This window comes from Cyanistes caeruleus, chromosome 6, assembly GCF_971803275.1.
Source record: "Cyanistes caeruleus chromosome 6, bCyaCae1.hap1.1, whole genome shotgun sequence".
Classification (NCBI taxonomy): domain Eukaryota; kingdom Metazoa; phylum Chordata; class Aves; order Passeriformes; family Paridae; genus Cyanistes; species Cyanistes caeruleus.
Window position 1 is genome coordinate 31,940,262 of NC_141706.1, and position 21,979 is coordinate 31,962,240.

The 21,979-nt window shown below is 46.0% G+C and overlaps 1 protein-coding gene and 1 long non-coding RNA gene across 28 annotated transcripts in view; one reads left to right on the plus strand and one right to left on the minus strand.

Moving 5' to 3' along the window:
• Positions 1 to 361: 361 nt before the first annotated feature.
• On the minus strand, positions 362 to 8,271 carry LOC111930222 (uncharacterized). 2 transcript variants are annotated; one of them, XR_002865077.2, is made up of 3 exons: positions 7,702 to 8,230; positions 6,996 to 7,265; positions 362 to 506 (listed from the first exon to the last, which is right to left on the minus strand). It is a non-coding gene; the product is annotated as an uncharacterized LOC111930222 (long non-coding RNA). The 2 variants fall into 2 exon arrangements; XR_002865076.2 differs by lacking the exon at positions 362 to 506 and having other exon boundaries at positions 6,027 to 7,265; positions 7,702 to 8,271.
• Positions 8,272 to 8,324: 53 nt separating this feature from the next.
• Positions 8,325 to 21,979, plus strand: part of MAPKBP1 (mitogen-activated protein kinase binding protein 1) — a 101,305-nt gene continuing 87,650 nt past the window's right edge. For 11 of the 26 annotated variants that reach the window (XM_023928183.2, XM_086894252.1, XM_086894236.1 and 8 more), the window contains exons 1-2: positions 8,434 to 8,557; positions 9,358 to 9,691. In XM_023928183.2, coding sequence (XP_023783951.1) covers positions 9,575 to 9,691 — 117 coding nt within the window. In that variant the 5' untranslated portion in view covers positions 8,434 to 8,557; positions 9,358 to 9,574. Of the gene's footprint in view, positions 8,817 to 9,357; positions 9,692 to 21,979 lie in introns of all 26 variants that reach the window. The other 15 variants (XM_086894253.1, XM_086894237.1, XM_086894242.1 and 12 more) reach the window with 7 other exon arrangements.

Genomic DNA, 21,979 nt, shown 5'->3' on the forward strand with positions numbered 1-21,979 from the left:
TTTTGCTAACAGTAGTGATAATAAAAGGCATCTGTGGAGTACAGTCAAGAACTTTCTTTTTCTCAGGGCAAAACCCAAAGCTTCCTGAGTTCTGGTTTATATTGCCAGCTTGCTGTGGAGCACCGAGAGCAGGACTAACTCCAGCCAGGACACTGTCCGCTTTGGGCTTGCAGAAGATATTCATGCTGCATTGTTCCTATTAATTACAGCTCTCTGGAAACATAAGGCATGGGATGGAGGAAAATGAAACAAACAGGCTTATTTAGGTCAATTACAAAAGTACGGGCTAATTGCAAACAAAGTAGCAAAACAGGAGCAGTTGAGGCTCAGAGGAAAACAATGTGAACAGTGACCTACATACCCTTGGGGAGTGGGGGTAGGTTAGACAGCAGGCCACTGGGGACACCAGCTCAGCAGAGGGGTTTGCAAGCCATCTCCTTTCAGGCCCCTGGGCCAGGGCCAGCCTCTGTGCCGAGTGCTATCCATGCAGTCTGTGCAGAGCTGGCCTAAACAAATAAGAACATTCAAGGAGACATCAGCCAAGTGATGCAGTGGCATTGTTCCTGTCTGATTTTTAGCCCCATAGAAAGCTGCAAGGCCTCTTCTGTGAGGGCAGAACCTGGAAAATAACAGCTCTGGGCTTTCCATTGCAGAACAGCCTGGGAGTGAAGACTGTTAGTTTGTATGCTCTTGCTTACGCTGCCAGAGGGAGGACAAGTGAAGGACAATCTGTTGTTTAGACACATGCTGGAAAAGCTATCTTGTGATTCCTTTCTGTGCCTGTAACAGTAAGGAGCTCTCTCTAACCTAACCTGGCCCAATGTAACATAGCCCAACCCAACCTTTCTACAGTGAACAGGCCTCTGGATGATGTTCAAGCAGTCAAGCAGCAGCTTTCAGCCTCTGCTCAGCAAGCCCTTGCAAGTACTTTTAAGACATAGGTGGAAAGTAGCTCTTCTTGACTACCTTTCACAAATATCTTAAGCCCACTGCCAACAAGATGAAGTGTGTAGATGTCTGCAGCACCACTCACTGCAAAAGGTTTATGGGTCCAAAACTGGGAAAGATATAAAGTGATAGCTCTAAGGGAGGTCTTTATCACTGCTCACAGAGTTCAATGGTAATTTCATCCTGTGGTGTGTATTTCCAGAGAGCAGTAATTAGGGAGAACAGTGGAACACAAATAACTCCTACAAAAGGGAACAAGGATTTAGCATCCCTTATTTAAATACAAGCTCAGTCAAATGCTTTCCTATCATGTGGTTTTCAGCTCTGGACTCCCCTTGCAAGCAGGAGTATCCAGCATCCAATCTCTGTGCGCCTGCCAGCCATGGCACCTGACCAGTCAATGGGAGACAGCCTTCTCCTATCTGCATGGTGCTATTTTACCCACATCTAAGGTCCCAGATAACTACACTCTAAAAGTGGCAGAGTTCATGCAACACTGCATTCCCACTGAGGGATTTTGAGACTGTCAAACCATTTGGTCCTGTGTGTAAATGGGACTCTGTTAGATCTAAGCTCGAAAGGACCCCTGTGGATTATCCTGGATACCACATCATGGCTTGTCTGACCAACCAAAGCCAATGTTGGCGAGTTCACCAGCCTCAGGCAGTGTCTGAGTTTTGCCTCAGTACTTGATGTTTATCCTCCCTTGTAACATCCACGCAGCCAGCAGAAAGCACAACATGTTCACATTCAGCAGCTACCGCATAGCATTCTCATCCCCTGCCACTGAAAAATGGACAACAAAGACAGGTCCTGCTTCTGGTGGAAATCCAATAGGGTTGTAACATCATTTATCTCCCTCCACAAGCTGGCAAATGCACAAATGTGTGGGCTAGGCCGCAGCTAGTGGGGATAGCTGTTCAAACAACTAGTGTTGTACTGGTGGTGAGTCTGGAACAGAAGAAGTGGGGGCTGTGGCCTCGCTTTTAGGGAGCCACCAGCCTCTGCAGTGCCCTGCCAGGCTTCTCCACCCCTGCAGCACTCAGGTGCTGGGGAGGCTCTCCTGAGGATCCTTCTCCACATGTGCTGCCCAAGGTGGCTGTGGGAAGTCCTGCAGCCATTCCTCCAGGCTTCAGTCAGCCAGCAGAGAATTTTTGTAATCAGTCACATCTGCCACATCACAGCAGGTTTGGAAGCACACCTCACTGCACACCGGATGCACCTGGGCACCAGGTGAGTCAGAACACGGCCTTGCTTTGACAGCTGAATGGACACTTGTGAGCACTTTGCTAATTATGTTAAAAATAGTTTTAATTGAGGGCATGGGTTTTATTGATCCCTTGAAATACAGGAGTGAGATATAAGGAGACTAGTTTATCTGCTATAACAGCAGAGTCAAATTTGAAATGGATTTGTAATTTTTTCCTTTGGTTTAGGGCACATTCTTTTAATTCAGAAAAAAGTGAGTGTAACTGTGCCTGGGATTTCTAAGTACATCTCTACACATTTGGTCTTATTACAGAAAGTATCAGTCCTTAGTGGATACAAGACTTTTCTAAGCAGTAACTTTCTATCTTCAGCTGAACTTTCTATACTACACATTTTGTTTGTACTCCCCATGGTTTCTCTTTATCAGCACAATTTCCTGGTAACCAGCTGAATGGCATTCATGCATGTATATTCTTCTTTTTTTAAAGCACAGCTGGGATCTATGATATAAGCATATTCTCCCTGGATGCATTATGAACCATGTCTACATGACTTTTCTATGGGAACACATGAAGAAAAGATCCTGTGTAACTGCTGTGTGGTTTTTAAACATTTCAGGTCAGGTATCAGGAGCCTGATAAAAAGACCTAAGCTATGGTTGGAAACAATTTCCAGAAAATCGTTCTGCTTATCCCTTGTAGCTGTGGCAATAAATGAGAGAGAGGAAGGGACAAAGCTCACTGCCAGAAAATAAGTCAACAAAAGCAACTAACTCTGTTTGGGTTTCATCACCTGACACACCGTACGCTGAGCTTTGGAGGCCTCCATGTGTCCAGAAAAGAATTCTTGGGTGACTTTTGCCAGGGCAAATTCATATCTGATTAAGGGGTTAATAATGAAATTATTATTAAGTTCCCATCATTTTCAAAGATGGAGGAAAGTTAAACATGAAATGCACTCTGTATACTGCCTGGTAGCTGCTTTTCTTCTCTTACCCTCTACCTGTCTAGTTTATCATGCATTTATTTTTATTCTGGACTAGACCAAAGCTATTTATCTTTCCTCCACCCTCTGAGTGCCTGCTGCTCACTGCTCTAACAAGAAGTCAGCAGGAGGAAAAAGGCATAATGACCCTGCTGAATCAACATCCTGTGAAGTTGAAATGACAGTCATTATCCTAACTGGAAAGCAGCACTATGGTCCTTTGGAGGTTGGAGGGTGGGCAGCTCTTACAGAAGAACAAATGCTCTTCTTCCACAGAATTTAATGCTTGCGGGAAAAATGTGTTCTCTGCTCTTCACTTAGCCTGAAAGCTGCTCAGGAACATAGCAGTGAGAGTGTGGAGCAAAATGTCTGTACCCACTATTTCTGCAGGCATATGTGAAGGTGATCAACCCATCCTCTAAGCTGTGTGGGAACTATGAATCTGCATAATGTGATGCTGATCCCTGACTAACTCAGCTGGTCACTGAGCTGGCCTCAATTGATCATGCTGGCTGCCACAGCTTCCAGTTTGGAGCTCCCTCTAGTACCAGAGAGCATGTCAGCTCCAGCACATCAGTGTCTGACAAAATGAAATCCTTTCTCACATTGGTTTCTCTGACTAAGAAAACAAATTTAAAATGGCAAAACCCCAGGCTGATCAAGCTACCACCCAAGGGCTTGGCTGCAACATCAGCACATCAGGGTTTCAGAGGCACAGAGCACCTTGCAGCCCCATCAAACAGAGAGTTTGGAAAGCTCTTAGTGTATCCAGCTGTGGGACTACATCTGCCTTCAGCACATCAGCATGGCTGTCTGGAGACTCATCTCATGCTCCCTGCCTGGCCACAGACAGTGAGAAGAGCTTTGTAAGGAGAACAAATTCAAGGAAAGGTTTACTATCACACTGAGAGGGCTCATATGGCACTTCTGCCCTGTTGTTTGTGTCTTCTTATATGTGCTCTTTTTTTTAATCACCATATTCTTAACTAGGAAAGTAACTTCTTTTTAAAATAATTTCCAAAATGTTCATTTTGTACAGAGCCCTACAGGATCACAGAACTATTGCAAAATGCTGTTTCTTAGAAAAGCACAGAGGATTTCTGCAGCAGAGAAAAACATTTTCAGATACTTCATTACTTAGTGCTTAAAAATATGGCATATAATTTGTTGAGGCATCTGTTCTTTCATAATTTAAGGCATCTCTCAGAAGACTTCTTCAAGAACACATAATTCATGACCAAATGCTGGAAATGTCAAAGATAAATGACATAATTTATTCATGGTACATTATCCTTTCTGTCAAGGAAGAATTCATGACTCCAGAGTGAAGCTAAAAGTCCTGCTGCTTTTGGTTATCATTAACTGATCTCAGTCAAGGCGCTGCTCTGTGGAGATGGGCCCTACAGGAACACACTGTAAAACCACAAGCCTTGTTCAGAAATAAAGGTAATCTGTGACAATAGTGAGGAGGCAATAATGGCACAACAAAAGAAACAGCAGCAAGCGCTGGGGTGAGTAAGCACAGAGTGAAGCACTTGCCCCAGCACAAGCCACACAAGCACCCTTAATGAGCTTTGACACAATGACTGGCCACCAGATTACCAGCTTGACTGCTGCTCATGCCATGAGCAAGAGCAACATCAGGAGGCTTGTCATGGAGCAGCAGGTTTACCAATTGCTTCCAATCTTACCACTGGATGAAAAGCAGTTTCTCCATTTCAAGTGGTTTGGTATTTCTTGGAGGATAGGGCTGTAAGAACAGGAGCCACACAGGACAGCTTCATCTGCTCTGGTTTCACTCCAGCTAAAGCTCCAGTGGTTGTAGAGTCAGTGCAAGGGTTTTATACTAACTTTTCATAAATTTGGTATTACAACTGGAAAATAAGATACCCCTAACAATGAAACAGGTGTGTGGTAAGACTTGTACTGCAATACCTAGAGGAAACTGGTGTTTCCTGCCTGTTTCCCTTTTGAATTATTGAGCTCGAGGAAATAAAGAGCAAGTGTTTTTATTAATGAAACTATAGAAAAAGTTTCTTTAAAAAACACTGGCAAGATTTTTCTCTTTAGGACAAAGAGTAGAAAAAACTGTGACATTTTATGCTGCTTCAAAAATAACTAGAAAGGTGGTATGCTTTAGTCTGAAAATCAGAAACATCCGTTCCCTGTCCCAGTTCCTTTTCAGTGAATTTAGAAGTCCAGTGAAGTTTCAGAGTTAGCCTGTCTCTTCAGTCACTTCACAGACACAAAGAATTGTAATCACAAATCACATTATGCTGTGCTCAGCTTCCAACAAAAGAGGAACAATTCTACTTGCGTTTAAATAGTGTCTCCCAAGCAAACATCTCAGCTGTCCCTTGTTTTCAAAGACACGCCTCAGTTCTTTCTCAAATGTATGCATGTTTCTCCCAAATGTGATGACTCTGATGATTTAGTGTTGAACAGCAGAAATTTAAGAACTATTGACTACATTTTTTTTTTCCTCTGCAGTGCCAGGTCCCAGTCCTGTACAGGCTGGTGCACATTTCAAACTCCATATCCACTGTGAGTAGTTCCACTCACTAAAATTGATAGCCTGGATAAAACTAAGCCTATGTGTAATTCTTCCTAGAAGAGGGATTTTATTTTTGCTGCAGCAGCAAGCCCGGTTTCCTTCATGAGTTTCTCCTCACCCTTAGCATAAAGACACTGTTATTGAGCAATAGGACGAGAGGTTTGGTAGGAATGGACAATATTCACATTTTCTAAAAGAATCCTTTTCTCATGTGCCACCTCTTGTGTTGCGGACTATGTGTTGGGCTGAAAACTAAGACACCCATATGATTCCATGATTCTAACACTCTTAGCTCCATGGACTTCAATTACTTCTATTTAAAAAAAAAATGCAATGTTAACAACTCTTGCAATTTTATTGTAAACCCCACAAAATTTGGTATCTTTCAAAAAGCCATAGTTCCCAGAACCTTATGACATTTTGACGCAGCAACAAGCATGGGTTTCTCTCTGGCATGTGTATCAAAACAAAAGCTATCAAAGGTTAGGCACTGACATTTTAAATTTACTTCCTGCAAATTACTGGTAGAGATTAGAAGCAAGTCCAATTATGCCTCTGGGTGTTTTCATCCATTTATGCAGGTTTCTGACTAGACAAACGTTAAGATCCTAGTCCTGCAAGCCCTTGTGCCTGCTCAGAATCCCACCTGGAATGTGAACAAACTTTTCCTGAAATTCTGGTGGTGCAGGTTTACCCAGTCATGAGCTGTGATACTGGCAGTATGCTGGCTACCATGGGGAAGACCCTAACCTATGGATCATTTGTCATTGTAAATCTCTGCCTGAACTTCAGCAAATTTTCACAGCCTGTATTTTTGGAAGGATCATCTCCAATTGCTATGAATAGTCTGGGTTTGAATTAGTCACTGAAGACAGGACAATCGTCAAAGACAGGAAAGGGAGCAGGAAAAGTCACCCACAGTAGGCAGTAGGGAGCCAGAAAGATACTCCAAGGACATAGGACAAATTGCAGCAAATGGTAGGGCATGTTAAGAGGGAGCTAGCAGGACTTTTCCATGCTAGGAAAGGCTGGTTTCCTTTCTCTCCATTAGGGCTGTGGTGTGACCAGCGTTGATATGGACAACCTCTTCGGACTGAGAGAGAGAACTACATCCTAAATGTATGCCCTCTGACAGCAGCTCAGGCTTGCTGGCTTCTGAAATTTAGTAGCTGCCATGGCATGGGAGGGCAGCTGTCTCTCTTCCCACTTGGGAAGCAAGGAATTAACATAGTGGCTTCTGAACTCTTCCTTGGGAAAACCCTCTTGATGGCCTGACACATACTTGCTTCTAGGCTCTCACCTGCTAGGAGCCAGCACACACATGTCAAAATTTCTGATTCAATGGGTGTCTTGATGTGCCAGTGGGCTGCCAGACTCCTAACGAAAACTTCGAAGAACTGAGAGAAGGAGCCCCAGGACTTCATCATAGTTGGGAACCTATGCAATGGGTCCCTACCATGCCACTGTGTGGTTGTGGACTTCCATGGTCATTCAGGAATACCCAGCTCAGCTGCTTATGGGTTTGTCTTTGCCAGTAGCCTCCACACCACCTCTGTGAACATGGTAGCCCCTGTAAAAGATCCACACACCAGATGTGAAGTGTTGGCTGTCCCAAACTGTGGGGGCACAAGGTGCATCCTCCATCCCCTCTCCCACCCCAGAGCGGCAGGGTGACAGTCTCACGGTCCCCTTCCCTGTCATTCCCCAGGAGGCTCCTGTAGTGGCACAGGCAGGATGTGATGACAAGCCAGGAATGGCCAGGCAGGTGTGTGGGAAAGTCAGGACATTGTGACACCCCCAATTACAGCAAACACCCTTTGGCATGGTGTGCCAACCCACTCTGAAGGAGTAGGAGGCACCCGAGATTTGTAAATGGTTTTGGTCAAAAGGAACAACTTAAGTCTGAGGGTCCACAAACAGTGAATTGTAGACACACTGATTTCCACCAACAATTCAACTCATTTGAGACACCAAGATGGTTTAAATGATGTCTGTTGTTGTCCTACCTCTTTTATTATGTATGGGCCAATTTTCCAAATTTCTGGTGTCACTGTTCAAGGGATGCTCCATATTTGCTTAGCCGTTTTTGGTGGTGTCAGGGCAAGTGTAGTTCGGTTGTTTTTGGGAACTACTGTATTAAGTTTGGATGTTAAGTCAACCTGCGTTCCATTTTGCCAGAGACACTACACTAATTGGTTCGAACAGGGAAAAGATGGACAGGGGACGGTGCGGGCGGAGGGAGCAGCCATGGGCCCTGAGGAGCGGCGGGCACGGCAGAACGGCCCTCTAACGCCCCTTTGACCTTCTCCCGGCTTTCACTTGGCTCTCGTGTGGGAGAAGCGCCCTCGGATCCCCATCAGAGCGCGCCGGAGCTCGACCAGCGCCGCTGGCCACCCCAGGCACAGCCCAACACGGGTTCCCCACACGGCACGGGATCCCCACACGGCACGGGATCCCCACACAGCACGGGATCCCCACACAGTCCGGGCACGGCCCCCACCGTGATCCCTCCGCCAGCGCCGCCCGTCTCCCTCCGCCGGCGCCGCGGTTTGTCCCGCGCGGGCCGCCGTAGCGCTGCCGGGCGGCCGGGCCGGGGCGGGCGCGGCGGGACGGGCGGGCGCGCGCCCCTGCGCTCCCGGGCTCGGCGGGCGGGGCCCGGCCTGGCCCCAGCGCCTGCCCGCACCTGGCACCGCGGAGCCGCCCCTCGCTGCCGCCCCCTCCCTGCCGCCGCCGCCCAGGGTACGGCCCCCGCCCCGCCCGCGGGGGCGGCCCGCGCCGCGGCCCCTCCTCGGGGCAGGCCGGCTGCATGGGCAGGCGCTGCGGGGCACCGTGGGCGTCGGGATCGCCGTTCCTGGGCGCCAGGTAGGAGAGGTTCAACGCGGCGGGGCGGGCTGGGGCGGGGGCAGGAGGCGCGGCCCCTCACCCGCAGTGCTGCCGCCGCAGGGAGGAGGCTGCCGGCTGTGCTGGCTTGGACGTTTCTCTCCTCCTCTCCTCTCTCCCCTTCTCCCTCTCTCTCTTTCTTCCCCCCGCCCCCATTTTGCACAGAAGCCGGGAGGATAATTCACTGCAGGCTCTGACTGCATCCCTCTTCCCCCCAGCCGCCACCGGCTCTTCGGGAAAGGTGAAGGTGTTGGCCGGGGGTCTGTAATCCTTGGCAGCAGCTCAAGTGCCTCCTTGATTCACTTTATAAATAGGGCTGGGGGGACGTGAAAACATCAAATGGCTTTAATATCTCTTATCACACACTATATGTAATTGTGTGGACTTAAAACCGAGATAGATCTGTGAGAGTTAAGAACTCCCTCGTGTGTATTCTCGGGGTTTTTCTGTGACTCGGTGTTTAATAGTCAAGCACAGCTTTGTGCTTTCCAGGCTTGTGAAGCATAAGGTGGAATGGATGTGCATGGAGCTAAAGCACGGGGGGATGGAATTTTTGTCTTTGTCATAAGATGATATTGAAGTGCAAAATCTAAATTTTGGATTTGGGAATTGGTATGGATGTGTTAATTAATACTAAATGGATGATAATTTGTGTGGAAACCTCTGAAAATAGTAATGCTGCCTCCATCCCTATAAGCTCTTGCATTTATATTTCTTGCAAAGAATGAGGCTAGAATTGAATTTATTGTGAATATCATATTGACTCACAGTGCATCTTTCAGTTTAGATTTGATCCTCTGGAATCTGCAAAAGGAAAGTCTGCCAGCCTCTGTGAATAGCTTTGCAGTGTAACAGGAGTGGAGTTCCCGGGCAGAATCGCTGAGAGATATGTGAATGTGTGGGAGCAAAGCTGAGCACGTCGGTGTTTCTGCCTCAAACCTGGGCTCGTTCCCCAGGCACGGTCTGTGTGTGGGGTGAATACCTCCGTGGCACCTGGAGATGATGTCAGTCGAAGGGTCTACGATAACAAGTCGGATCAAAAATCTGCTTCGCTCCCCTTCCATTAAGCTGAGAAGAAGCAAGCCTGGGAACAAGCGAGAAGATATAGGCAGCAAGGTGAGTGCTCTGTGGTGCAGCCAGCATACTTTAACTTTGTTGTCTAAGTTTCCATCTGAAGTGATAATTCTGCTTTGGGAGACCTGGTAAAACTGTAGAGTGATGCAGAGGAACTGATCCATGACTGGTCTGTCTTTTAGTTGGGATCTTTGCTTTGCTACAGATCCTTCCTGAAGCTTGTGCCCTTCTTTTGAAGCATTCTTTTTGCCTGTGTGATATGAACTCAGTCTATATCAGAAAGCTTTTGGGATTTCCCGCACTGTGGTGTGTAGAGTTGTTAGAGATGACTGACAGGAGAAATGCAGTGCCCTCTCTTCCTTTATATTACCAGCTGTTAACCTGCATTACTGGGAGCTGAGGATACAGAAATACCTGTTGTGTGTAAGCAATTGCTCTTACCCTGCAAAGGAGCGTTCTGTGAGCATGTGGGGAAGGGAAGGATGTCATGAAAGATGTGAAACATGTCTTGGAGGTGTCTGTTTAGATAGGGTCTGTGTTCCACAGGCTGGGATGTCCTTTCCTCTGTGTGCTTCAGACTACCTTTCCTGGGAGTTTTCTTCTGTTGGGTATAATTGGTTCTTAAAAATCCATCATTCTTCTTGGTGTTTTGGAGAATTCCTGACAGACACTCACTCACTGGGAATTGGCTGGTGTCATGAGGGGAGGATGACTTAAGCCTGGCTTCAGGGATCATAAGAGCTGGGTGGCATTGCCTTGTGCTGACAGCAGGTGCCTCTGAGTCAGGGCACCTTGTTCTGCCCCTACCACTGATTCACCTGTAACCCCAGGCAAATCACTCAGCCTTGGTGTAACTCTCTGTCTCCATAAATAGAAAACTTAATCCCTCCCCTTTTGTGAAGACTTGCTAATAAATAAGAAATGCTTGTAATCCACGTCTGAAAAGTATATTAATTTGTGTCCAATCAGTAATGCTTAAAAATTTCTCTCTTGAAGTGAAGGGTGTGTATAAAACTTCAGGGGAAGTAAATGACTCTGTACCTAAAAATGGTCTTTCCCCAGCATAACATCTGTTCTCAGAACTCTGGTTCAGGTCAGAATTTCCCTTAGATGGCTCTTTAATACCAATGAACACAGTATTCTTCTCTTGCCAAGCAAGAGAAAAACCATGGCTTCCTCAAAGTTGTCTAGAGGAAAGTCCTTGGTGCTTGTGCTTGACCTCAGTGTTTTTCTAAAATAACAGAAACACGTTGCAGTCTGCGATTTGGTGTGTGTGTAAAAACTCCTGGGACTAACACTGACCATCATACACATCACTCCTGAAGGATCTTTTCTGACCTGCAGGAAGGAGTCTTTGAGGCATCTTTGTCTCTTGGACATTTTGAGATTGCTCCAAGAGCTGTATGAAACTGTTTAGGTGGAAGCATGGAAGGGCCAGTCAAGTTGGTCATCTCAGCTGCTTGATTACATAGGATGGAGCTGGACTTTTGCCCTAAATGAATGCCTGGAAGATGATATTGCGCTTTGCATATGCAGATGTAGGTGAAGACCCAGCCCTCAACAGCCCTCTGAGTCCCTCAACGTTTTATTGCAACCAGGTACTCAATTTAAGATGGACAAGCAACCTCAGTGACACTGCTTAAACTGCCATGAACTGTAGTGGTTTATTTTTTTTCCCCTGCAGTGGGAAGTGTCTTGTCTCTCTCCTAAAGAGCCCTTTGGGCATGTGAGGCTTGCCAGGCTGTCTCAATGGCTAGGGACAGACCCCTCGGGCAGTTTGTCATGCTGAAGAGAAGGCTTGTGAAATTGCCTCCTTTCAGTGAAGCAGCCGTGTAATGCTGGGCTGGCCGTGGGCAGTCTGTGGGAGGCTGGCTCTGCAGAGACCTGTTTGTGCATTGCTGTGGAAGGGGGAGTGTGGGTAAGTAGAGATATTTTGCATGATGGCTGTGCAGGACATGCAGTGTGTTACTTGGGATCTGTACAAGAGAGAACTTGTTCTGTGACTTCCACTAGGACTTATTTCTTGCTGTAATTAATGCATATTTTTTTACTGTAGAGCTCCAGGAGATCTCTACAGAAGTTAAACTAAGGAGCCAATAGATAATCATGGACGTTTAAAAAAAGGAAAAAGGGGGGAAGGGATTGGAGCTCTAAGTAAAGTTTGTTGACAAATTGGATGTAGTGTTTGGTTTTGTTACTGCTTTTTGAAATCAGTTTTTGTTTTTTGGGAGTCCTGATTTTTGTTGCTGCCTGACTAGTTCTGCATTTAGACTTTCCTTTTTTTGTGTGTCTTCTGATATTCATGGCTTGAATCTGCTTTTGCTGTGGTCTCCAGATCTCTATTTTTTGTATTGAACCAATATAGACCTAGAGTACTGTGACTTAAGTCTAAGGCTTTTTGACTGTTGGGATTTGTAATGTTTTGGTGTGGCAGTTGGAAGCTAAAATTTCCTCAGATAAGTTGATTGGCCTGCGTTCAATTTCTAGAGGATTACTAGCCCTGCCAGAAATCCAGCCGTGCATCTGGTCACCGTGCTTGTGATTCCAGTAGAGACACGGGGTTAAAAACTGGGCACTAAGTGCCTTTGAATCACCCTGCAGGGCAACCCCATCAGGACAGAAGGAAAACTCAGGCCTGACCCATCTCCCAGTTGTTAAAATATCCTGGTTGTTGTAGTACCCTGCTCACAGAAGTAATGTACTTAAGCAAGTACAGTTCCTGCAGGGGTTGTTTGTATTGCTGAGCTCTACACTTGTAAATATAAACCTCTTTTTAATTGATGTACCTGTGCCTGTTTTAGTGGGGGATGGTGTGTGCGAGTATCCTTAGACAAATCAGATTGTGAATGTCAACAAATTGCTACAAAACCTGCTACAGGCTTTCCCTGAAACGGGAAGCCAGCGAATCAAAGAAACACATTTGGAATTTGCTGCTGGTTTCTTTGATCTCTTCTGTTTTTTCTAAGCCAGAAATATTTCAAGTTACCTGTTTAAAAGAGTGTTTTGACTAAAACCTGAATTCCTCAGCGGGAAGTCATTGAGCAGGGAACTGTTATGTTGTGGTCTCTCCCCTCTCCAAGTGGCATGCAAACATGTGCAGCTGGAGTGCCTGGTCCTGCCCTACAATGCTGGGTTGGACTGGGTGGCTCTGCAAAACCTTGAGAGCATTTGTTCTGAAAATGAGCCCTGACTAAGTTGCTCCTAGTGGGACAGGGTTTCCTGTCTTCCTTTGGTGAGACATGGTCTGTTCTTACTGCCAGCCAGTAGGAACAAGTACTTCTGTGTGATTCCGTGTCCTACCAGTGAGGTTGCACAGATTTAAGAGGAAAGCAGATCCATGGAAACTTCAGACTCCTCGTGTCTTGTCATTTCCAATGAAATTCTCCAGCTTCTTAATCCCCTGAGAAGCTGGAGGGCTCAGCTAGGACCACAGGCTGTCCTGGACACAGGAGAATGGAGTAATGTTTCTATCCTGACTGTAGCTTCCTGCTTTCAGCACAGAGTTCTTTTTGTTTGAAAATATCATGGCTTCCAACATGAATCAGTGTCAGACCACTGCTAGTCTTAACTGAATCAGCTGAGAATTGCTGAATCTGAACTGGAACAGAACCAAAAACCACACAAGTTTGGTTCACTGATGTAAATGCATCAAAAATCATCACCTCTCATTAAATCACTTCAGGTGCAGCTGAGGCTTCTTGCAGAGTGGGATTCTTGTAAGTCTTTGGGAACAACTTGATCCTGCAGCAGCAGAGCCTGCAGGGTTCCCAGGGAGCTGGATGTGGGGCTGAGCAGCCTGACTGTGTAGGTGAGTTAAGGAGCAGCCTGTCTGATGCTGGCATAAGCTTTTCTTTTGGCAGGATTTGGAAGGGCCTTCTACAAAATGATGGTGCTTTTGAGGAGTTTTTCTACCCCATTCACCCGTTTTCTTCCACTGCAGTCTGAGGAGTGCTCTGCCCATTATCTATGGGACCAGTGCAGCCAGGGGCACAGCTGAGGGAATGCCTCTAAGCCTGGTCTGGATGTCTGCTACTGTGCCTGTTCTGCTTCAGCATCCATGAATATTGCTTGACCCCAGTTGATAGCTAGGGATCTCTCTCACGGCTCTGCACTGCCCAGTCTAAACACACCCAATTGCTTCAACATCTTAGGGCCTGCTGTGCAGAGATAGAAGGGATTTCATGTCTGTCTCTGGTCAGGCTTGTAACAGTATCCCTTGAATCACAGGACAAGGGTTGGTTGAGTTCTCCATAGCCAGACCTGCATTTCAGTGGTGTGTCTGTATCAGTGGAACAAATGGGTGTCATTGCTCAGGGGTTGAATGCTTCCCTGTTTGGGTTGCTGTGGTCCCCCCCTATTCCATCCTTGGATATGTGGTGCTCAAGGTGATTCTGTGTTTGTTAGCAGTTTCACACGCAGCATTTTCTTGTTCTGTTCTTCACTCTGTGAATTATATGCCTTGTCCTGAAAATATAGGGTGATTTGTCTAGCTCCCTTGGTCCAAACATGAGTGTTAAATGTGACTTACATTCACAGAGCATATCTAAGCCAGAGTTTTTCTGCTGGTGAACTGCAGGGCCAGTTGACTTTGGTTCTTGAAATATAGTGGCTATAAAAGCATATAACAATTCAACATATTTGGTCTTGTCACCTGCAGTTGTATCCATGAAACACTGTTATACTTCTTGCCAGTCTTGAGGCAAGATTGCCGGCAAGATCATCCTTCTAGCCACCCCTAAATCATGTGCTGTTACTGTGAAAGACAGCAGGAAGACATCTCCATGGCAGGGAGAGCATAATGATGTCCTGGGGTAAAGTCAGCATAAATAACACAAACCAGGTCTCATGGTTTTTGCCTCATGGGTTTTAATGGTTCTTGCTTCCTGTGGATGGTCGTACAGTGCTTACCTGGATAGCCTTTCAGAGCTGTTGTGGTCTTGCCTTGAATGTTGCTCTTCAGCTCCTTCAGATGAGCTGGGTTCTGTGAGAGGGCACGTGGGACTTGGCTAACCTGGCTGGAGAGGCTCACAAGCAGGTTTTACACTGCTGCCCTGCTGTGCTGGGCGAGCTGTGCACAGAATCCCCTCTTTTGTCCATGGGCTATGAAGCGTGTAGTGTTTGCCAAAGACCTGGCTGGGATAGTAAGATGGCAGAGGTCAGGGCTGCTCAGAGGTGTTGCAGGTGGTACCTTTGCTCCTTGCTAGTCAGAGCTGTTGTTCACTGTGGTGCTGAGGGAACTGATGGAGAAAGGCATCCTCAGACACAGTGGAAAGAGACCTCCTTCAGAGTGTACCATCTGTTTCACTAGCTGTGTGCTTGGGCCTTTCTGTGGTGTATCACCTCATGTGTTTCAGGAGGGCAGAACAATTGAAGTGCTGGTTGGAAGTCAGACCAGGCTGGGCCAATATCTGACTTTCCATCAGCAAGGATCTGCAACCACCTGTAAAATGACTTGTATATTATTTTACTGTCCTCTGTATATAGTGGAAAGTAACTACAGGGCACCACCTCCATTTCTGGCTGAGAAAGTGGTGGTCAGCATTTTGATGACCTGGAAAATTGAAGTAGGTATTTTGTTTCCTGTTGATCAGGTCCTGGGGAGAAGTTGCTTGATTAGGCTTGGTACCATTTTCTCTGTGAGCTTGAAAGCAAACAACATATACTAGCTACTCTTTGGCTTTTTTCAAAGGTTTTGATGTTTGGTGCCAGGAGTGGTGTTTACATGGCACTCAAACAGTGCTTAGCCCTGACATTAATGCTTAGTGATCCCAGCTAAGGACTGAATAATTAACTATCACCAAGCCCAGTTTCAGTTACTTCAGGCTTGTGTTTGTGCCTGGTGTACCTGCCTCCGCATAGCTGGCAGTTTCTGAGGGCTCTGGTATGTGCATAGCAGGGTTGCGGCACGCTCGCTGCTCTGGTTCCCAGCTCCAGATGTGGGCTGGTCCTTGTGCCTGAATCCCTTTAGGCTTTGCTGAGGCTGTACCCACCAAAGGGCGGCTACTGCAATTCAGAAAACCCTCCTACTATTTCCTTTCACCACAGGGCTGCTTATCCTTGCCCTGAGCACGTTCATGTGTTGTGCAAGGGAAGTGCAACTGGGGCCTTCAACTGTTGTAATCAGCTGTGCTGTGTGATCAGTATTCAAAAATATCAATGCAAAGGTGACTTGTTGTTAGTATTTGTATGACCACAGACTGCAAGAACATCCCATCTCTCTACCTTGCTTTGGTGAGCGCTGGACAGATGGGATAAAGTAGACCCAGTCCAGAGGAGCTTCAGGCTTAAAAAGCTAAAGGGGTGGAGAGAATGGAATATGCTTTTTCTATACAGACATGGTTCCAAACTCCCACAGGAAGTCTGAGGCAGACCTAGAAATTGAATCTTCATCCTCTAAGGCCAAGTCCTAGCCATAGTCACAAAGCCCAATCTCTTGTAGGTTACCAGGGATGTTTCTCACCTCTCCCATGTAAGGGGTACTTGTGTTCATTTAAGATTATTTGCTTGAAAATGTGCAAACTGTGCTGTTGTAAATACTGACTTGGTCCCATTGTCAGTAATGATTTCAATAGCTCTGGTGATGATGACTTTCCAACAAGCTCAAGCAGATTAAGCACCATAAGAATTAGAGCTGTGGAAACCCCAGTAAGCCTTGTAAATTTGCTAGTGTCCCAGGAGACCAGTACTGTTGTTAGTTACTGTGAGGAAACTGATTGAAAATAGTACTGTAGAAGACTATGAACTGCTGGTGTATTCAGAATTTCCAAGTTAATAGCAATAAAAGTCAGACCTGCTTGTTCTCCCAAATACAGTATTAAAATTCACAGTTGGTCAAGGTAGCTAATGTGATATAACAACTGATACAAGATTTCTTACCCCATGGAGTTTTAACAATGGCATTCCTTCTTTACAGTGATGCTTCTTTAATTTCTGCATCTCCCTGACATTTTGCACAGTTTAAAATTTCCCCCATCATGGATCCAGAGAGATTCCTTTCTCTGGAATATAGTAGTTTATCAGAGGTTCCATCTTAGTAGAGAGTCATAACATTAACAAATGTCTTGAGCGAGCAGATGGAGGAGTTTCTGAAAGGAGAAAGTAGCATTATGGCAGTGTCCATGGATTCAAGGACAAGGACCAAAGCTATAGAGTTGTAAAGCTTCCTGCTCCTGTTTCTGCTCCCAAGTAGGCACTGTGAAAAACAGTGCTGCCTCTTCAGAAACCCTTCCCTATTGACAGACAGGCCCAGCACAGGGCAGCTGTTTGAAGTGCCAGTATTGAAGTGCTAGCTACCTCTCCTGTGCTCAACAGTCGTAGCCTTTGAGGTCTGTCAAGGGCTTTGAAATTGGCTGCTCACCTTTGAGTAGTACATAAGGGGCTGCTTGCCTTTGAAGTCTTGTTTGTACTGGGGATGCTTTCATTTGCAAAAAAAAAATAAATAAATGCACCATGGCTCAGGCCAGGCTTTGCACCAAAGGAGCTTGAGTTCGTTGCACAGTCCCAAAGGCAGTCTAGATGCTGGAGATCCTGAAACATTGAATAAGACTGAGGGTGAAAGAAGTGTCTGCAAGACCTGCCTCCTTATTTGGTGGCAGGTCTTGGTGCTCAGAATTCACTGTGCTCTGTGCTTTGGCCGTGGCCATGCTGTGACTGGAACCATGAGGGAATAGGGATGGTGTCAGAGGTATCCTGAGGGAGCATGACTGTCAGGGTGTACTTGGCTAAGCACTTGCCTGTGCTAGAAAGAATTAGTGAGCTGAGATCCAAAACCAAGCTGTCTTAATGCTAACACAGTATCAAAAGAGTCTATTGAACGATCCTGTTCCTCAGAGAAACAGGCTATACCAGTGAAAGAACTTCTTTCTGACAGTTATGTTTCATCAATACTAGTCTTTTCTGCAAGAGCTTTGTGTGGGCTGAGTGAGGTTTATCATGCTTTTAACCAGTTCTGTGCTGCTGGACTGTATAAAGGTAGAGTGAATCTTGAAATAGAGCTGTGTAATTTTCATTTAAAATACAATTAAAGTTTTTATGTTCTGTGCTCTGCTTTTCAGACTGTCTCTGAGCCTCTTTTTTTCCTCAGGGTAAAACAGACAGGATACTTTTCCACTTTCTGCAAAGCATCCCAGTGTCCAGGGCTTTAAAACAGCTGCATAACTCCTTGTGTTTGGTTTATCTCCCAGTTTTGAACTAGGTATAGCGGTTCTGAGCATAGTTGTTTCAAACCTGCTTTGAGGGTGTCATCCTTCTTGAGTAGCTGGGTCCAAAAGCATTGCAGACTGTAAACTAGAACTGACAAATTTGGGATCTGCTTTTTGCGCTTAAGCCCATCTTGTCCCAGCTCATCTAGTTTTCTTGGACTGAATCGTGGCCAGATAGACTTTAGATATGGTTCTGTGTACCTTTCCAAACTATGAGGGCTGGCTGGAGAGTGTTTGCCCAGTGTCTGCCCCAAAGCCTGCTATGTGGGAGGTGGTTGAGTGGAATGGATACAAGATGACAGAGTATTCTTAATGCACGAACAAGTATTTCTGATGGGTCTGTGGTAGGCCTCAATGAATGTAGCTGTTTCTAGAAGCCTGAGCAGCTTTTGAGGCTGGAAATGGGATTCTACTGTCCCCTGCACTGGGAGGATAATCTTCCTCCCTGATAATCCGTGGCTTGTGCTGCCTGTCTCTGCAGGCTTCCCGAGTTAAGCTGTTGAGATGTATTAACACGCAATCAGCAGCGTGAATAACTGGTGCTGGGGGAGGATGAGGGAGAGGTGCTCTGGGTGAGAGGCAGCTTTCTTCAGTTTCCTCACCATTGCTTGCTTTGGCTGTAACTTCTGAAAGAGCAGGTCTCCTCCATCACTTTTGTGGTAACTGGTTTATGGACACTTGCTTTGTGAAGTTCTTGGCCCATTTTCTGTGGCAGGACTGCAAATAACCTTTTTGATGTTCGAAACCTGCACAAAATACTTTTTTGATGGAGCCATCAGTGGAAAAATGAGTGTGGTGTTGGGGGAGAAGATGCAGTGCCTGGGCTATCTCTGCCGTGTGTCGAAGCTGCTCCAGGCTCTTGGAATGAATGTCTCTGCCCAGGAGTGTCAGTGTGTAAACACAGCTGTTAATAAAATGGCCAGGAGGTTGATTAATGACTTTCTACATGGCCTTCTGGAGCTGGGGTGACAGCCAGTGGGCTGCACAGCACTCAGGCCACAATTGCATGGCCTGGCATGCCCACTTGCTGGCAACTTCATGGCTTCCGCCTTGGCTTCTTCCAGGTGCTGCAGCCTCCTGTGGCCATGGACACGTGGTGTGCTTGAGCAGGGGCACTGTAACCCTGCCTCTGGCTCTGTGGGTAGCTGGTGCCTGGGGAGGGCCCTGTGGCCCTTGGTAAGCCTGCAAAGCTTAGTTTAAACACATGTTTGGGAAAAGGAGTCAACCAAGCTCCCAGTCTATAATATAGCAACTGTCTATAACACACTCAGAGTCTGTGTTGTTCCAGACAGTGCCTGGACCTTCATGGTGGAACTCTGGTGGCCAAAGTTCCTGGCTGACCAGCAAGGCTGGGAAAGACCACCAGGTTGCCCTGGGTAATAACATTGCCCACCATGGTAAGGCATCTTCTGGCTTTGCATTTCTGCCAAGGAAACTGAATTGTCTCATGAGTTTGGAAAAATCTGCCTCTTTGGTAAAAGACAAGTGTTTTACAGGGCACCTGGAGATCTCTGAGGTTACCAGGGGTTGAGAAATACTGCTTGCTGTGGACAGTCATATGATGTTCTCCTGGGAAAAGAAGAGTGCTTGTTGCAAAAAGGCATTTAGTTTTGCTGTCAGTATTTTCCAGAGGTTTAAAACAATTGGGAACACTCATCACCTACTGCCTAAAGGTTTGTTGGCAAGCAAAATAATCTCTTCCTTTCTGCTCCTAGTTTTTTCTGGCACTTAGGGCCTCTTGTACTGGGAAGAGCAACCCGTCCCTCCTTAGCTGGCAGCATTGGTGGAGGAGAGGAGGAGGCCGTGTAAAGAGTACTATAACTGTCCAGACAGAGACGAGCTGGTATTCCTGCCCTGGGTTGTGGGGAAGGGAGTTGGGGGCCTGAAACATGTTTGTGCAACATTTGGGATTAGTTGAGTTGAGGAGCTCTCATGCTGAGGATATGGCAGAACTATGAATTATTAGTGATCTCTGTAGCTGCAGAAGCAGTTAGGACAGAAAGAAAGGCTTAGAAACAAAATCCATCATAAAATGTCAAAGTGGGTGGTTTCCCTTGCTGGGGAGAGGGTCTTGTCTCTGGACAGCAGAGGGAATGTTGTCTATGCATTGCAGTTATCTCTCTGGAAGAGGAATTTGCTTCCAGGTCTGCTGCCTGTGTTTTGTCCCATGTCCTGCTCTCCCAGTTTCTGCTGTGATTTCACTTGGATGCTTTTCTCAGATCCCCAGAAAGGAAAGTACTGTAAAGAGCTGCCAAGCAGGGTTTTGCCTTGTAGAGCGTACTTAAATGCTGAGGCCTGGTTGGATGATGGTATGATTATGTTTCTATTTTTCTGTGTGTGTGTGTGTGTTTAATACAAAGCTCGTAGGCTGTTCTGGTTGAGTGTATGTTACTTTTCTTAGTGTGCCTGTCAGTACAGTAACTTACAACCTGCTCTTTTCCCCTGCTTATAAAGTGACAGTGGTATTATGTTTCAGCTGTAATGTACACAGTCTTACACAACTCTTTGTAACATTTTTAGAGTCGTGATGACCTTGAAAGGTTTAAAAGAAAACTGAATGCAAACTCTGGCACCATTCCTGTGGGTGCTTCAGCATGTGCTTAATTTTGTGGTGAGGTAGAGTGTGAGTGGTTCATTTCACCCAATGAATGTAAAGATAAGTGTCTCTGTGGCCAACTGCAAGATCAGAGTCTATGTGTGATGATTCATTTAGTGCACGTAACTGTATCTGTGTGCATGCCTTATATGTATATCATGCAGTTATCTTCATCATGTTGTTTTGACCAGCTCAGCAGCACTTTGTTCAATAATCCATATTTCTTGAATGTATTGCTAACCAGTCCTGTGAAACCTGGAACAGAGACTTTTTCTGTTTCTCTTTCTCTGTTTCACATTCCCCAGATAAGCAGTTGATCAGAGAAATTACATTTTTATTTTGTACCCCTATTATCACCCCTGAAATTTGTTTCCCCCTTTCTCCCCATCTACAAGCTTTATGACAGAGTGTCAGAACCTCCTTTGATCTAAGTAAGATGCTGACCTGGCATGTTCAGGAAGGGCAGTTCCATCCCTGAAGTTGCAAACAGGTTTATGCAGGATAAAGCTAGGTTATTTATACTCCAGGAAAAGAGACGCCTGTTTCTTCAGAGGCCTGAGATGGCGGTCATTAACTTTTCCACTTCCCATAACCAAAGGTGCCTTACCTTTTTAGATGCTTCTGAAGTGTTGGTTATACTTTCCTCCTCCTTAAAGTTCAGTCCCATTGGGTTCAGGCAAAAGAAAGGCAAGCTTTTTTAAAAAACATGTTAATCACATATCTGTCTCCCCGTCCACCCTCCCGCTATTTAGTTACTGCAGAGAAAAATGTGATGAAAGGTTGTTTTTATGCATATTGGGAGGACTGACAGGGCTGTGTTTGAAGCTGTGAGAAGGACAGTCTGGTGAAAGGCATGGTAATTATCACCTCTTGCTTTTCTTCATGTGGGCTGCTGTTTGCAGCTTGGCTCAACTGAGGTCGTGTTAAAGCCTAGGCTCAGCACTGGCATCAGTAACCTGTGAGGTTTCTAGCAAGTGTCTTCCTCATCTGTGTCACTGAGGCCTCTGCAGTGCTGAGGTAAATACCCTTTAGGTGTTGGGCCAGGGCTCCTGCTCCTTGCCATTCTTGTTTCTTTTCAGTGTGTGAGTTTATGGGTACTGGGTTCATGTCAGACTCATTGAAATATGGTAGCACTGCTGATATTTCCAGTACAGGGTTTGCAAATAGAGCTGTGCACATCTAACTGTCTTCTGTTTGCCCACTCTTAAGTTTACAAAATGCAAGTGGATACTGGCAGATGCTCTGTGTATTGCATGTCTGCCCTCATGTTGGCCCACACCCTGGTCACCTCCATGTGGTATCTTGGCAGTCAGACACTATATCTTGATGTGACAAGAGCTGGCTGTTAACTTACAGCTATAAATCTGTTGGGGCTACAGTGGAAGTCTGTCAGTGCTGTGCAGGTGGCAAGTGGCTTATTTAGCTTCTGGGTGGATAACTTTTAATTTTTTTTTTCCTATCATGGCTTGTGTTTCTGCAGTTGTAGAGCCTGTTCTGGTTACAGTGGAGTAGCAGTTAACAGAGTTTATGGGA